Here is a 16729-nt window from a genome sequence, read left to right on the forward strand (position 1 = left end):
GCGCAGTGGTTGAGAGTCCGCCTGCCGATGCAGGGGACACGGGTTCGTGCCCCAGTCCGGGAAGATCCCACATGCCGTGGAGCAGCTGGGCCCGTGAGCCACGGTCGCTGAGCCTGTGTGTCCGGAGCCTGTGCTCCACAACGGGAGAGGCCACAACAGTGAGAGGCCCGTGTACCGCAAAAAAAAAAAAAAAAAAAAAAAACCCATCACAGGCATCTAGAAAAGGCAAACAAAGCCTTCCCTGAGTGATAGTTCTTCTTCTGTTGTTTAAAAAATTAAGGTATAATTGACATATAATATTAAATTAGTTTTAGGTGTACAACGTAATGATTTTATATATGTATCTATTGCAAAATGATCACTGCAATTAACTAGTTAACATCCATCACCATACATAGTTACAAATTTTTTTTCTTGTGATAAGAACTTTAAGATTACTCTTTTAGCAACTTTCAAATATACAGTATAGTATTGTTAACTATAGTCATCATGCTGTATCTTACATCCCCAGGACTTATTTATTTTATAACTGAAAGTTTGTACCTTTTAACCCCCTTCATCAGTTTTGCCCCCTCTCCCTCTCCCCTCACATCTCACTGTCTCACAACACTCTTTCTTCTTGATTCCTTCGGAGCGTCTGGGAGTGTCTCCTGCTCAGTCTGCCCTCTGTTCATTCATTCTATAAACATTCAGAGCCAGCCACACGCTAGGCATTGTGGTAGGTGCTGGGGACACAAAGACCCTGCTCTCACGAAGCTCACAGTCTGGTGGGGTAGACGGATGTGTTGTCTGTAGGACAAGTGTTAGGTAGGGGTGAGCACAGGAGCCTAGAGGAGGAGAAGATGCTATCCAAGTCAGCCTGGGAGGGTCAGGGATGGCATCAGTGGGAGGTGAAGCCAGATCCCAGTTCTGAAAGGCACAAAAGAGTTGCCCAGGTAGAGCGAGGTGAGGCAGGAATGGGATTAGGAGTGACAAAGTGATTGTGGGCAGGTGCATAGGCCCAGGACCCAGGATGCCGCAAGGATATCCCTGATAGGGCTGAGGCCCCAAACTGCCCTGTGGATCTTTCTTCTCTGAACACAGACACCGTCTGTCCTTCACCTCCTCCCTTACACCTCGAGGTGTTCTTTTCAATGGTCTAGACCAGTCAAGGAGGGTTAATACCCAGCTAATGTTTCTTAATCCCTCGCCCACAGAGCTCCCAGACCCTCCCTCACCCTGTTGAGGGCTAAACCTCCTTAAGGTTCTTCAGCTCTGGTGTCTCCCCTGCCAAAAGACCTGCCAGGCTTCCAGGCTGGGTTTGGTCCCCTCTTGGTGCTCACTCAGTCCCCATGTTCCCTGCAGTGGGCTGCATTATACACTGATAGTTCTTATCTTTTCTTTCCTTTGCCAACTCAGCCTCCCGGCAAGTTACACTACAGCTAAAAGCTTCCCCCAACGTAGTTCATTCAGTTCTTAATCCAGGCCTTTAACATTAGAGAATCTGCTAGAGAGTCAAGCATGCCCACCAACAATATGCTCTGTGTAAGAGCTGCTGGATGCTGTTGTGGTTGATAAAATATACTGCCTTGAAAAACTGGTTTGACCCGCAGCCATGGAATTTCCATCACTGCATCTAGCCACCAAGAAAAAACGTAGAAACCACCACCAGTGGCTTACGTAATTATCTACTACTAGAAATTAAAATCATCCTGGAGACTTAAGGGACGAATTAGCCCATGACAGTCCTTCTTACACTCTTATGTCCAGACAACATGGAACTGTGGCATGGTTACAGGAACAAAAAAAATCTACCAAACCTATGTTAGCTTCTTTCCTCATTTCTCTTGACGTGTGTGTGTGTGTGTGTGTGTGTGTGTGTGTGTGCGCGCGCGCATGTACGCGCTGGGGGTGAGAAGAGGAAGGAGTGTGAATGTCTGTCCTGCCTAGCTTACCGGAGTTGCTGCAAGTACTAAACGTGAGAAATACTTGGCAGCACTCTACAACTGTAGGATCCGTATGTTTAAATCTCTTCTTCCTTGAGCAGCCAGACACAGCAGTTCCTGTTTTATGCTGGTTTAGTAATAAAACACTTTGCTTTTCCTAGTTCCAAAATAATTAAGTGGGCACTGTAGAAGCAAGGCCTGGGAAGATTTTTATGATAGAACTGTGGTATGGAATTGATCCCAGAAAGTCTTTTCCTAGGATTTTCTTAGGAGTCCTTTAACTAGCTTTTCCGACTCCTTTTAAAAACTAGCCCGTAGGTAAGGAGTTTCCCAGGCTCCGCCCCCACCAATCCTACAAGCTGTAGAAGCTCTAGAGGACCAGAACCGGGGACGAAGGGGCCTTCTATACATACAGGAGGCAGCGTTTGCAAGGCTGTTTAGAAATGTAAATCGGGGCAAGGGTCTCTGGCCACATTTCTCTCCGGTTAGCCCTCAGCGCGTCCAGCCCTACTTTGTCTTCTCCCTGTGATTGGGTGAACCGCAGACCAGAGGTTGTACGTGACAAGACGGCCTCTTTTATCTCCGCCTTCGCTTCCACTGCCCTCTCCTACCCAGCACCCCAGTTCTCTACCCGTGGGCCCTGCCCTTCTGGGGACGGTGGATTCTTTTATCTCCCGGGCGCGCCCCTGCAGGCGGCGATAGGAGTCGGGACTACAGTTCCCGGCATCCTACGCCGGGGAGCCGACCCGGTAGTAGCTCTTTTCTGGCGAAGTTTCCCTGTGCCTGCGCCGCTCGGTACTCCAGGGGGCTCAGGGGCCTGTCTGCGGGAGGTGGGCACTGCCCAGGGTGACAGTGCGGGAGCATGGCCATGCACCTGGGCAAGCTGAGCGCGGGCTCCTGCTGGCTCGCGGCGCGGGGAGGCTGCGGGGAGCTGCGCTCTTGGTCCCTGCGCTGCGCGGCCGGACGCTTCTGCCGCCCCCCTGGCACCGCTTGCCCCGAGCAGAGCCGCAGGCTAGGGTACGGCCCTACTGCGGGAGGCGGCCCCCGGCTGAGGACCGGGCTGGCCGCGGGGCTGGCCGCGGGGCTGGCCGGGCTGGCCGGGCTGGCCGCCGCCGCCTTCGGGCACGTGGAGCGGGCGGAGATGGTGAGCAAGAGCTCGGGGGCGCCGAGCCCCTCGCCGGGGAGGCCGGAGGAGGAGGACGACGAGCTGGCCCGCCGCTGCAGCTGCTTCATGGCCTCGCCTGTGACCGACCTGCACGAGCTGCGGAGGAGGCCGGGCGACATGAAGACCAAGATGGAGCTGCTGATCCTGGAGACCCAGGCCCAGGTGTGCCAGGCGCTGGCACAGGTGGACGGCGGCGCCCGCTTCTCTGTGGACCGGTGGGAGAGGAAGGAAGGTGAGGAGGTCGGCCCTTAGCGGGAGGTGGAGATGGGGAAGAGAGGTCGGGCTTTAGTTTCCAGGCAGAAAATGACTCAATAGGGGATGGGAGTAAGGAAAGGGGTACCTACACAGCGGCTGCTAGGTTAAAAGGGACACCTTTAAAACGATTGACACTGACAGGGTCATCAGCCCTCAGCTTGCAGGTGTGGACCCAGATCTGCTGTCACTCTAGTACTGGACATTTAAAAAATCTTTGCAATTTTATATGGCATTTTTCATACAAGTCTTAAGGTCAGTTTTAGCCAACAGGCTTGTATGTCCAAGGTTGTAACTGAGCATAGATTTTCTCCACATTTCCTCTGCTTCTCTGGGTGCGTTTACCCTTTCTTTTCCTTTGGAGATGGAAAAAGAAAGTCCTCTCCTCTTTACTAAGGGTCAACCAGTCTCCTCCAGCTGAGGGAGTTATTGTGTCATTGTGTCTTTTCCCCAGGTTGCGCAAGAAATATTTGACCTGGCTTGTCAGTAGTTCTGCCAAGGACAGATTTCGTGCCAGGAAAATCTTTATTTCCACTGGTAAAATACTTAAGTATTATAACCTAGTACTTATAGTGTCCTACATTCATGACCATGTTATTGCCTATACAGTGAAACCTTACATCTTGGTCATAAACTTAAAGGATTTCTGATTCTTCTTACCTGGGACTACTGCAGCAACTTCTCATCAGCTGATTTGGGGCTGTGATACTGCCACATTTATTTTAAATGAAGTTAAATCTGGTTTTCGTAGTGTTTTCCATCTTGTAAATTTTTTTAATTAATTTATTTTTGGCTGTGTTGGGTCTTGGTTGCTGCGTGCAGGTTTTCTCTAGTTGTGGTGAGCGGGAGCTACTCTTTGTTGCGGCATGTGGGCTTCTCATTGGGGTGGCTTGTTGCGGAGCACAGGCTCTAGGCGCGTGGGCTTCGGTAGTTGTGGCACATGGGCTCAGTAGTTGTGGCTCACAGGCTCTAGAACGCAGGCTCAGTAGTTGTGGTGCACGGGCTTAGTTGTTAGTTGCTCCGCAGCATGTGGGATCTTCCAGGACCAGGGCTCGAACCCGTGTCCCCTGCATTGGCAGGCAGATTCTTAACCACTGCCACCAGGGAAGTCCTCCATCTTCTAATTTTTTAAGTGAAGACTGTTGAATCAGGACACAACCTGGACTAGCTGTGTGACCTTCAGTAGTTACTTTTTGTGCCTCTGTTTCCTCATCTATGAAATGAAATTATAAATAACATATGAATGTATTATAAGGGTAAAATAAGGTGTATATATATGAAGTGCTGCAAATATTGTTTGATGCTTAGAAAGCAGTGAGACAAATTGTTTGGGCCACTTACTAGTTGTGTGTTTTTGGAGAAAGTATTTTGCCTTTCTGGGCCTCAGTTTTCTCATTTGAAATATACAAGGGTCGTACTGGATCATCTCATGTCCCATCCAGCTCTAAAAATTTTTAGAAATAAAACAAGCCAAACATGAAGCTTCATGAAACAGTTAACTCTTGTGGTACCTCTAGTGTCTTAAAAAAACAAACCAGCTACTAGTAGTAAAGCTCATATACCTAAATGTTAATGTGTCTCACTCAGTTCAAGCTTCCGAATTCCTTAAGCATTTCAGTATCTGTTTTTTAATTACCTGTAAACAAAATTAAAAGGCAAACAGCACACTGAGAAAAAACAATTGAAACAATATGGAGCTCTTAAATTTGGCAATACTGGAACACTCTTTGAATGTACTTATTCCTGTTTTTAATCTTAGCTTTCTCTAATGTATCACAACCAACAGCTGCCATTCTGAACAGTCTTATTTGAAGGGAAACTATTCCAGTGATTCATTTTAGATGATGACATAAGGATGTAGGAGAGTATTCGGTTGGGTGGTGTGGGGAGATAAAATATTCACCCATGATCAGTAGCAAATGTCATAAAGCTAAGCTGGTTATCTAATTTTATTGTACTTAAAAATTATAAATATGCTGATATTATGGAAGATTTGGAAAATAGAGGAGGAAAATAACTCCTAATCCCACCACCTTCGTGCAGCAGTTGTTTTTAACTTCCCATATACCCTTAACATTCTCTCCTCATTTTACATTTCCATAAACAGGAGGTGGTGGCATCAGCTGTGTACTTCAAGATGGGCATGTTTTTGAAAAGGCCGGGGTGAGCATTTCTGTTGTTCATGGAAATCTTTCTGAGGAAGCAGCAAAACAGATGAGAAGCAGAGGAAAAAAGCTAAAGACGAAAGATGGTAAATCAGACAATCTCCTTTAATAGTCCCTGTAAACCTTTTCTCCCAGCAAGTTTTATTTATAAAGTACATATTGCTTCTGTAAAATTCCATCTGGGTGCCTGTGCCAGCTGAGCATGTTCACAGTTACTTTTTTTTTAACATCTTGATTGGAGTATCATTGCTTTACAATGGTGTGTTCATTTCTGCTTTATAACAAAGTGAACCAGCTGTACATATACATATATCCCCATATCTCCTCCCTCTTGCGTCTCCCTCCCACCCTCCCTATCCCACCCCTCTAGGTGGTCACAAAGCACCCAGCTGATCTCCCTGGGCTATGCGGCTTCTCCCCATTAGCTATCGATTTTACATTTGGTAGTGTATATATGTCCATAGTTATGAAGAACCTAGGGGCAGGACAGGAATAAAGACGCAGACATAGAGAACAGACTTGAAGACACAGTGACTTTTTGTTTTTTGTGGTGCGCGGGCCTCTCACTGTTGTGGCCTCTCCCGTTGCGGAGCACAGGCTCCGGACGCGCAGGCTCAGCGGCCATGGCTCACGGACCCAACTGCTCAACGGCATGTGGGATCTTCCCGGACCGGGGCACGAACCTGTGTCCCCTGCATCGGCAGGCGGACTCTCAACCACTGCACCATCAGGGAAGCCTGACACAGTTACTTTTTAAAAATTATATTTTAAGAGACAAATTGAAAATCAACCTTTGAAAATTGATTCAGAAACCATGTTGGAGTTAATTTGTATCAAGCCAGGTGATCGAGTGCAGCTCACTGCATGTTTTACTTTCCAGGTAAATTGCCATTTTCTGCTATGGGCGTGAGCTCTGTTATCCACCCCAAGAATCCTCATGCTCCCACTATCCATTTCAACTACAGATACTTTGAAGTAGAAGAAGCCGACGGTAAGGGCTCTGGAGGTGTGGAAAGTATTATTGTGCAAAATGTGTATTTTAAAACACATTAGGGGGCATAACATCTAAAATCAAGAAAAAATAAATACCATCTTAACTAGGTTTTTTGGGAAACGTGAAAGCTTATTCCTTGGCAGGTGCAATGGATTATTTATTAGATGTGAAAAGTGAAAGTGGTATTGGCTGGTCTCTGGCATCCCCATTTTCCTCCAACACACAAGGAATGATTTAATGAACCCGAACTTAAAGTGCACACAGGGTTCTTTGCAAATATAAATTTATTACATCCAAAGGAAAACCTCACGTGCAGTGTTAAGTTGCCCTTGAGAACTTGCTTTTGGAAATTATTTTCCACATGTGTAGCTTTGCCACTCACTAGTGCCTTGTCAGTGGGTTTTAGATGGGGTGCAATTGATTATGCTTCATTATGTAAATATAGTTCCAGTCTATGTTTGCCATTAGCTAGGCCAGCTGTTACCCTGTCAGAGCACCTGTGCAGTGCACGCGACTCCTTTTGGTGTCTCTGCAGGTGATGGCATTTAAAGCAATGTATTTAACTTTTCCTTTTGAGTAGTGTGCTGCATCTCAAAGTCCACATCAGAATCACATGTCTCGATTTGGTAGGTAACAAGCAGTGGTGGTTTGGTGGTGGATGTGACCTTACCCCAACATATTTGAACCAAGAGGATGCAGTGCATTTTCACAGGACTCTAAAGAAGGCTTGTGACCAGCATGGTCCAGATCTCTACCCCAAATTTAAAAAATGGTAGGTAAAGTTACTGAACTTTTCATGACCGCTAAGTATTTTCATGAAGGCACTACTGTGTCACTAAGTATCTTTTTCAGCTTATGAAGGTTGAACTGTTTCCTTCCTCCCTCCCTTCCTTCCTTTCACCAGAAGTGAGATACGAGTTTTAAGTGGTTTTAATACATTATTTTCTTAGGAATATTTGAATGTCTGTGATAAAAATTGGGCAGCAATATCATTTTTGATACCAGATGTTTTAGGATATAAACTTGAAGGTGATATATGCCTGAGAATCAGAGGCTTTTTAATCCTAAAGTGGGATATTAAATTCTCATCCCACACGAGGATTATCTCGTTGCCTTGGAAATGTGTTAGGGCATGGGAAGGGTTGGAGAACTATTAGGAGATGTGCAAATGTACCGGAGATTTTGGACAAGGAGAAAGTGGGATGGGATTGGAAACTTTGTGAAAGGAACTCTAATGGTAAAGAAAAAAGTTGTGAGGAGACCCAGGATATTTGGTAGATGTGGAATGGAGTCTGTGCATAAGTTGTTTGGAATAATAATGTACTCAACACTGCTTAGAGCTAATTGCCATTCTAGAAAAAGGATTTTTGGGTTTTTTTTTTTTTGCTTTGCTTTTAGTGCTAATATTTGTGGAATCTTGATGTTATTTATCTAAGAATATGGAGTTCAGCTTTAAAATCCTCAGAAATTATAAAACATTTAAATAACCTCTCTTTGATTTGACATTACCACGGAACACTGGACAGCTATGGACACACAGATGTAGGATGAAGGGTTGTTTTTCTCTTACAAATCAGCTTCCTTTCAGGAGGAGGATTGGTGGGGTAGATATTCTCTCTCTCTTTTTTTTTTTGGTTTCCTTTTATCGCTATTACTGAAGAACTTTATCTGAGTAGTATTAATAAAATATCTAGGATGCGGGCTAGCCAAAAAGTTTTAGTATACATATTTAGTAAATCTCTTCATTTCATAATATCATGAAAAGAGATTTGGAAATAACATGATTTAGTTAAAGCTGGCTTTACAGCCTTGCTCAGGATATACTTTAATTCTGTTAATAAAATGTACCTGTGAAGAAAAGCCAGGAAGTCACAGTCAAGGTGAATTATACCAGCACGTCAGTTCTAGGGATTTGCATCTGCTGCCTTTTTTTTATTTTAACTTTAAGCTATTAAGGCTATTTTTAAGATAACCTTTTCAATAGTTTTTAGTTTTTGTTTGTACGGGTCTTCTATTTAGGAACCCTCATTATACAGAGATAATGAAAACTATTTCCAGGATGTAAACTATACTGCAAATTTAGCAATTAGGAAAGACTTAGGAAATCTGCTCTAGTAGGCACAGGTGGGGAAAGACTCAAGAACAAATTGATAGTTTCATGTGCTGGTTCACAAGGGCAACCTTTAATGTTCTGAAGACTCTTATTCTCTGAACATTTCCTTCCACCAACCCTCCCCCTGAGTTATGCATGCTATAGAGTCATCACATTTTATTGCCGAAAGAGACCTTAGAGATAATTTACTCTGCCTTCCTTTGGTGAATAAGAACTGATCAGACAGCTTAGGGGTTAGCACTCCGTCAAGGACCTGGTTTGTGTCATTGTTGGTAGAGGATTCCTGCCTGCTGCAAAAGTAGCAGTGCTTCTGAGGGCAGCAGCACCACTTGTTTTAAGAAATACAGTGCTTAAAAAAAAAGAAGGAAATACAGTATTAATAGTGGACTCTGTTTCTTTTCAGTAAAGGTCTTAGAGTGCCACATCTTCAGATAGACATGTATTAGCTTGCCTGTTGCTTTGTAGGTAAAAGTGTAAGCATTTTCTTCGTTGTTGATAACTGCAGGAAATCTGTCTAAAACTCTAGTTTCATTTTCAGACATGGACAAAAAGTGAGGGCGCTGTGCTGGCATTAGTCAGGGATGGTGCTCTAAGCTGAAATGCTCACACTGATTTTCATGTCTGTCTGTTTTTTCCTCTTTGGTCCCTGATTTGGCCTTGCTGTATTTTCCAGGTGTGACGATTACTTTTTTATAGCCCATCGTGGGGAGCGGAGGGGCATCGGGGGTATCTTTTTTGATGACCTTGACTCTCCATCCAAGGAGGAGGTCTTTTGCTTTGTGCAGAGCTGTGCCCAGGCTGTCATTCCTTCTTATATCCCCCTTGTGAAAAAGCACTGTGATGACTCCTTCACCCCCCGGGAGAAGTTGTGGCAGCAGCTCCGGAGAGGACGGTGAGTGAGTGACCGGAGAATGAACCATCTCATTGCGTAACTCTGGGGTGGGTAGGAGGTCGGGAAGTGGGGCAGCCGTAATCAGAGTGGATGATATGTTGTCTTGGGCAGATACTTTGTCAGAGTTTTGTTAATACCCTAATTTCTTTTCATAACTAGATAAATATCAAGTGAATTAAGAAACATTATATAAAATAGTATTATAAAAAGAGCAAAGTTTGTTTAACTTGTGTATACATTAGAGAACCATATTAGGCCTATAGTAAGAACTTGTTGAATTTATTTCTGCTGATTTCTTATAGTTTCTTCTAGCAATACCTTCCAGCCTTACGCCAAGATAGGGGAATCATTTAATGTTTTTGCTGCTTTGTAAATTTGGAATCACACATTTTTTTCATTTATCTTTAGGTTTTCTTGGAAGGTGTTACGATGAAAATAATCACTTCAGAAATTATTTACACTTAATGATAGTATTTATTAATTATGGAGATGTTAGTATGTGCTGGCTAATATGTTAGGCAGTTTGCATCTAAATTTCTTCACAAAGCTGTGAGATTGGGATTTTGAGATTGAGATTTTGTCATTTACAGATGACAAAACTTAGCAAAGTAAGTCCCTTGCCCAAGTTTACACAGCTAGTAAATAAAAGATCCCAGGTGTGGAACCAGGTCATCGTGCCTTCAAAACTTGCAGACTTTCTTAGATGTGAATGAAGTTAAGTAGGTCTTATTTCTGACTGCGATGCTCACCTTAGCCACCCTGCGTTGTGCACGCAGCTTGGTGAGCTCAGTTGGGTGACCAGCATGAGGTCATCTTCAGCGGGGGTGTGATTGTGAATCAGCTCCAAATTATTCAGTCTTCCCTCTCACAGCGGTTTCTCATTACCATCTTAATTGCACGTGTACTACTGGTCCATGGCTATAAAATGGATTTTCTCATTTATGTTAATTTTGTCTCAGGCATATGAAACTTTGGGTACTTAAGGAGGTAAAGCTAAAAGGTCAACTTAGGTAATGTTCAAAGTCTCAAGGTAAATGTTTGTTGTTTATTCTTTCTTAGGACTACCTCTGCTTGCTTGCTCCCTGTTTATAAACTTGGGAAAATGAGAATTGATTAAGTGTTCTTGTTAGACAGTTCTTTAACAGTGCATCTGTTTTGGGACGTTATGCATCTGTTTTGGGACTTTTTTTTTTTTTTTTGGTCCCATGATTTCCCAGATACACCTTTACTACTCCTTCCCTTCACTTGAGTTGATTAGGTGCCTCCTATGGCTAGGGACCATGCTGGGAAAAGCTCACAGTGTAGTGGGGAAGACCATCCTAAGAGGATGATTTAAAACTCTGTGGAAACAACAACAACAAACTCCAATAAAAAAACAAACAAGAAACTAAAAAAAGAAAAACTCTGTGGAAAGTGCAATGTTCTAGTTTTGCATAAGATTTCTTACACAAAGCTGGCAGGTTTCATGAATACTAATGAGGTGTGAAGCCTTGAAAACTTCTTGGACATAGGAATGATGTTTTATTTTGTTTGTTTTGTTTTTTATTATTAATTGACAACATATTTTGAAAGTTCCATTTGTGTGTATCATTTCATGTCCGTGTTTTTTGAATTAGGCAGAAGTGTGGGGTATTAGGTTGATTTTCTGTGGTGTGGTGGGTGACTGTACTTTCAAAGAGAGGCTCCTTCTACCACCCATATCTCTGGGCCTTAAAATGGCAGAAATCTCTGGGGCTTAAGATAACCCCAGCTCTTTGCTGCGGTTATGAGCCCTGTCTTCACTTTCTTACGCGGCATTCATAACCCATTATCTGTATTACTCTTCCCCACTTCCTCGCATCCCCTTCTGTATGACTTTCCCCTGCAGTGGTTAGGCTGCTTCTCTTTTGACTTTGCAGCCTCTTACTTGGCTATCTCATTGAGTCTCTGGTCCTCAGTTACTATTATTCTCTCCCCAGACCTTGAACCTCCAGTCTTAGTCTCCTTTTTTGTTTTGCTGTATTTTGGGAAAGGGAGACAGGATAGGTATCAGTTAAATTGAAGGGAGTGGTTAAGGTTCATAGTTTGTAGGTACCTCGGAGAGGATAAATGTATGGAAAGGATCGGAAAGATCAGATCTAAGCAAAACCTGGTGAGAGTCAGGCTGATATACAGAAAGGAGCATTGTTCGCTCAGAACAGAAAAGCAGCACAGGGATCCTATAGAGGCTCATTTGGGATCTCCTTACAAGGGTCTTTGAACAAGACATCTGTACAAATAGAGAGTCACAGCCATCCCTTAAATATCATGTTTCAGGAGGGTGACAGCAGGGGTGAAAAAGGGAGCTGAGAGACTGGAATTCTTTTCCATGGTCTTAGGAAGAAGTTAAGAAGATCCATTTAAATTATCTTTTGAAACAGACATAAGAAGGTATTAAATAGTTATTAGTGCACAGAACTCAATCAGTGATAAATAAGTGATGAGGACTAGAAAGGGATCCATGAATGTAATTTATTTAAATTTTCTCAGAGCCTTTGGCAAGTTTCCACAGTGAAGGTTGCTTTCTAAAAATTGAAGGACTGTGGGAATCTAGAGAATATTTTTCTCTAGTTATGATTAAATACAGTAACCCATGCATAAACGGTAATATCTGAGAGAAGTTTAGACCAAGAGAGTAGTTTTTGAGTGAGTTGAGAAATGATATGAAGGGGGACTATTGAAATTTTCAGATTTATGGATCATTCTCAATTCTTTTGGGTAGTAGAAATTATCTTTTGAAATTGGAGAGAACAGACCCTTTTACAAAGGATCTCATGATGTTAAAGGCACTCACAGATTTTTAAGCTAGACAGAGTTTAGATATGACTCTGTGGCAGTTCATGGAAAACTAATATCCTGAACCAGGTTTTAGTTGATGCTAAGGACTGAGCACTGCAACTCAATCACTACCTTCTATTATGACTTTGTCATTAATTTGCAGGAAGACTGCTTATTAATGCTGTTAACTACTTTAAGAAAAGGAAATATCTAGACTATATTAGTAATTATTAATAGATTTCTGTAATCTTTTCTTGGCTTTTCAGTTACAAGAGCCTTACACTGTCTTAGTTCGTGTGAGCTATTAGCAGTGAAATGAAGTCTTTGACTGTGAAGCATCTCAGACTCTAGGCGAGGGCCAGAGAGAGCTGTTTTATCCTGATAAACAGTGCCAGTTGCTTTTCTTAGTTGTTTTTGTGCCTTCAAGTTCTAAGCTTTGTGTTCATTCTGTTTATTTATTGGAAAACATAACCTTATTGTTTTGTAACTGCTCTGTGTTGGGGCTGAATCTATATCCTATTGTTTGTTGGATAGAATAGCCTTTTCTTTATGCCTTTCCAGATGGCGAAAGCTCAACTGAGACTGGTGTTTTCTCTGCCAGTTCCAGCTGGTGGGGTGGGAGGTGGTGGGAAGGTGCCCCCCCCTTTAAGTATTTGTTATGGACTAATCTTAAGAAAGGGTTTACTCAGCCAACCCTTAATCTTATTTGATGTTTTTATGTCAGGTATGTAGAATTTAACCTGCTGTATGATCGGGGTACAAAGTTTGGCCTCTTCACTCCAGGATCCAGGATCGAAAGCATCTTGATGTCTTTACCTCTCACCGCCCGGTAAGAATAACTCATAAGAATAATAGTTATTCCCTAACCCCACAATCCTCTAATCCCCACAAAACATGGACATTGACACCACAAATGTCTTTCCTAAAGACTTCATTGGTTTTGACCTTGCTGCCTGTATAAGAAAATCACAGGCAAATCACAGGAAAATCAAATTTTTTTTTTAAGGGGTGGCAGGATAAATGATATAGCTTTATATGTGAGAGCAGGGAAAGGATAGAGGGAGTGAGAAGGTAGGGTGGATGATGGTGTCTAGGGAGCTAGATTGACTGTTCCTACTTGGTAATTTTCTAGGAAGAGCTATGAGCAAAGCAGATTTATATGAACATAACAGCTCTTTAATTTTATTGGAAATGATTACACTTGTGGGGATATTCTCCACTATGAAGTATTAAGCTTGTACGAAAGTATGCAGGATTATTTCAGATGCTTTCCGTGCTGCCATGGTGTGCTTCCATAAAGGTTAATTGAATCTCTGTGGGGAATTTTAAAATCTATTTATGTTGGTGCTATTAGGTTAATAAAGATCTACAGTTGACTTTTTTTGGCTTTGAGGAAGTGAGAATGGTATGTATCCAGACTGAAACAGAAAAGATCAGAAAAAATATGACCATTGCTTATTTTAGAAGAGCTAGAATCTTCTTTTCTCCATGAGTTTAAATATCCAAATAAGAATGGACTGGCTGGCATTGAAGGTCTGCCTTGCGTCCTTCTGCTGTGCAGATCTAGCCTTGTGAGATCAGTACCCTCTACCATTGTCACTACATTCAGAATGGCATTGGCTCTGTCCTTGTTTAGCTGTTGCTCGTGGGGTCTCATGTCCTTGGCTGGATTCTCATGCACATCACTGTTAGGTGTTCTTGCCACCCTAGAGGCAAGATGTGATTAAAAAGTAGACATGAGATCTTAAGGCCTCGGGTAGTCTACCTGATCTCTGCTGGCCTCTAATTATAATGCACATTCCAAACTGCAGGTAAGGGCGGATTATAAATCAATCCCCTGCTCAACTGAATAACATTAATGCAACAGGTTACTTTTAGCTTCTTAAAGTCTGCACCAGGGGTCTGCAAACTTAAGGCTTCAGGACAAATCTAGGTCCACTTGTGTTTATGTACAGCCCTTAAGCTAAGAATGGAATTTACATTTTTAAAGGATTATTAAAGGCAAACAAAAAAGGAATAGGCAAGAGACTGCAAAAGGTATGTGGCCCCAAGAGCCTAAGGTATTTATTATGTGGCCCTTTACAGGAAGAGTTTGCAGCCTCTGGTCTAAACCAGTGTTTGCCAGATCTCCTGCTACAGTTTGACCATTTTGACCATATTTGTAGATTTATATATAATCTGAGGTATTATTTACTTAAATTTTATACTCTTAGTTTTTTCAGAGAGAAAATTAAAGGCAAACCAACATTTCTGTCATAAATAGAAAGTAACACATGAAAAAAAATGCCAAAGTACTAAGCTAAGAAAAGTTTGCCCATGGATCACCTGAGGTTCTATACTTTATGAAACCCTGGTTTATAGTAAAAGTATGTTTTGGCTCTGGAATATTAATATTAGCTAGAGTATGCTCAGGAATTATTAAGAAACTTTATTTCCTTAGCAGCAAATATTTTTTAAAAGCCTAGTGGAGACAAAGAGGTATAAGTCTTTTTATTATTCTTAGAATTTTATTTTTCATTTATTTTAGATAAAGAGCTATGTATGTTGTTTATTTATTTTTTATTGTTATTACGTTTTTTGCTTCTGTTTTGAACCTGCATAGATGGGAGTACATGCATTCACCCTCAGAGAACTCCAAAGAAGCTGAAATTCTGGACGTTTTGCGCCATCCGAGGGACTGGGTGCATTGATGCAGGCAGAGCAGTCTTCCTAGGGTCTGGGGGACACACAATGGGCCCCCTGCTCCACTGGCTGACACCACCGCCACTGTGTGGCACTTAGTTACCTGTGTCTCAGAGCTCCAGTCTTCTCCGCCCTGGAGTCTGCCTCCTTTCCTGGTGAAATGTGTTTTAAGCACCACAGGCTTCTGCTGGATGCTGTCAGTGGTGGGTGGTGAGGTGGCAGCTTGTCAGAGTCAACTGGTTGATGTAAAACTCGTTTATACTTTTGGAATCATTTTATATGACTAGTTTACAAACAGTGACAATTTCCAAGAATTGGTTTAGGGGATCTAAATATTAGAATTTGTATCAGGAAACTTCTCATGTTATTTTTTTGTTTCATATATTTTTTAAAGGTTTAGTTTCAGCCACAAAAATCTGTTGAGGGACAAATTTTATTTTCATTAATTCAATGAGATTGAGACTGGTAATTTTAGAAAGCAACTGGAAATGAAAGTAAAAATTTTACTTTGTCATTACTGAAGTTGCTTTGATCATAATCTTTATATATCTTTCTCTAGAGGTCATAGTATTATAAAATATTCACTTTTGTAATGATAGATATTTAGGGATACTTGAAATTTTCTTAGTCTCTGCATGTTACAATTCAGTGATTACCTGTAGTTAACTCTAAAGTGACATCACTGTTATTTAAACAAGGGATATCTAAGTTGTAATTTTGATTTTTGTAGAACTATAATTTGTTGATGCTGAGATTCTTTGCACTTTTGAATGTGAAAGCTTATACCCTTGGATTCTGATACTTAAAAATTTCTATTCCAGACACTTCTGTATGGAGGTTTAGACTAAGAACAATCCTGGGGATGTTGTGAATTTAGGAAATGAGAAACATTTTCCTTCTCTAATTAAAGCAGACATAACTAGTGTAAGAAGCATGTAAGCATTTTATAAATATATTTCCTTGAATATGGACTAATTGAAATAGTCCTCTTCTTAAATTAGAGATTCTGCAACTTTTACCTTTGCTCTTAAGAGGAAATCACAACAGAGTTCTCAAGACTTCTGTGTTCATATAATAATGTGAATATTTTATTCATAATATATTGAAGTTTGTAAGGAATGTTATCTTCCTACATATTATTAAGCATTATCTTGGAATATGTTGAATGTATGATCGTGTGTGACTCTGTAGAGCTGGAAAATGTATGAATTCTTCAACTCTTACAACAGGTGTGCTGATAAATTTTATTATGAAATATGACTAAGAAATGTTTGTATTTTTCATTTTTTCCAGGGTAATTGACATAGGGAAGATAAATATTTCTTAGTACTAAAACCATAGTTCCTCATTCCTAGGTATTTTACCCAAGAAAAATATAAATTTTGCAGTTGAATTTTCATAGCAGCTTTATTCTCAGTAGCCAAAATTTAGAAATGACACAACTGCCCATCAGCAGGTGAATGGATAAACAAGTTATAATATATCCATATGTTAAAATACTACTCAACAATGAAAAGGAACCTCTATTGATAAAGGCAAGAACATGGGTGAATATCAGAAAGTCATTATGCCAAGTGAAAGAAGCCAGACACAGAAAAGCACTAGCCCCAGAGGTTATGTAGTGTCACGTCCTTCACATTCCGTTGGTTACAAGTGAGCAGCTCCCGATTCACCGGGGAGGGAATGAGACCCCAGCTCTCAATGGGAGGAGTGTCAGAGATGTGTGATCATCTTCAAAACCACCA

At 41.7% G+C, this 16729-nt stretch overlaps 1 protein-coding gene across 1 annotated transcript; it reads left to right on the plus strand.

The window, feature by feature from the left end:
• The first annotated feature begins 2107 nt into the window (after nucleotides 1-2107).
• CPOX (coproporphyrinogen oxidase) lies at nucleotides 2108-16244 on the plus strand. Its single transcript, XM_004272623.3, has 7 exons — nucleotides 2108-3322; nucleotides 5450-5593; nucleotides 6388-6498; nucleotides 7132-7273; nucleotides 9288-9506; nucleotides 13027-13131; nucleotides 14905-16244. The coding sequence occupies exons 1-7, from the start codon at nucleotides 2788-2790 to the stop codon at nucleotides 14990-14992; spliced, it is 1344 nt and encodes a 447-aa protein (XP_004272671.1). The 5' UTR covers nucleotides 2108-2787; the 3' UTR covers nucleotides 14993-16244.
• Nucleotides 16245-16729: the final 485 nt, after the last annotated feature.

The sequence above is a fragment of the Orcinus orca genome, chromosome 5, assembly GCF_937001465.1.
Source record: "Orcinus orca chromosome 5, mOrcOrc1.1, whole genome shotgun sequence".
Classification (NCBI taxonomy): Eukaryota; Metazoa; Chordata; class Mammalia; order Artiodactyla; family Delphinidae; genus Orcinus; species Orcinus orca.

What these genes read in the sequence shown, in the direction of transcription:
- CPOX (XM_004272623.3), top strand. Translation starts at nt 2,788, where the DNA reads ATGGCCATGCACCTGGGCAAGCTGAGCGCGGGCTCCTGCTGGCTCGCG. An exon ending in AAAGCTAAAGACGAAAGATG is followed by an intron (nt 5,594 to 6,387) that starts GTAAATCAGACA and finishes TTTACTTTCCAG; the next exon opens with GTAAATTGCCATTTTCTGCT. An exon ending in TCTTTACCTCTCACCGCCCG is followed by an intron (nt 13,132 to 14,904) that starts GTAAGAATAACT and finishes GAACCTGCATAG; the next exon opens with ATGGGAGTACATGCATTCAC.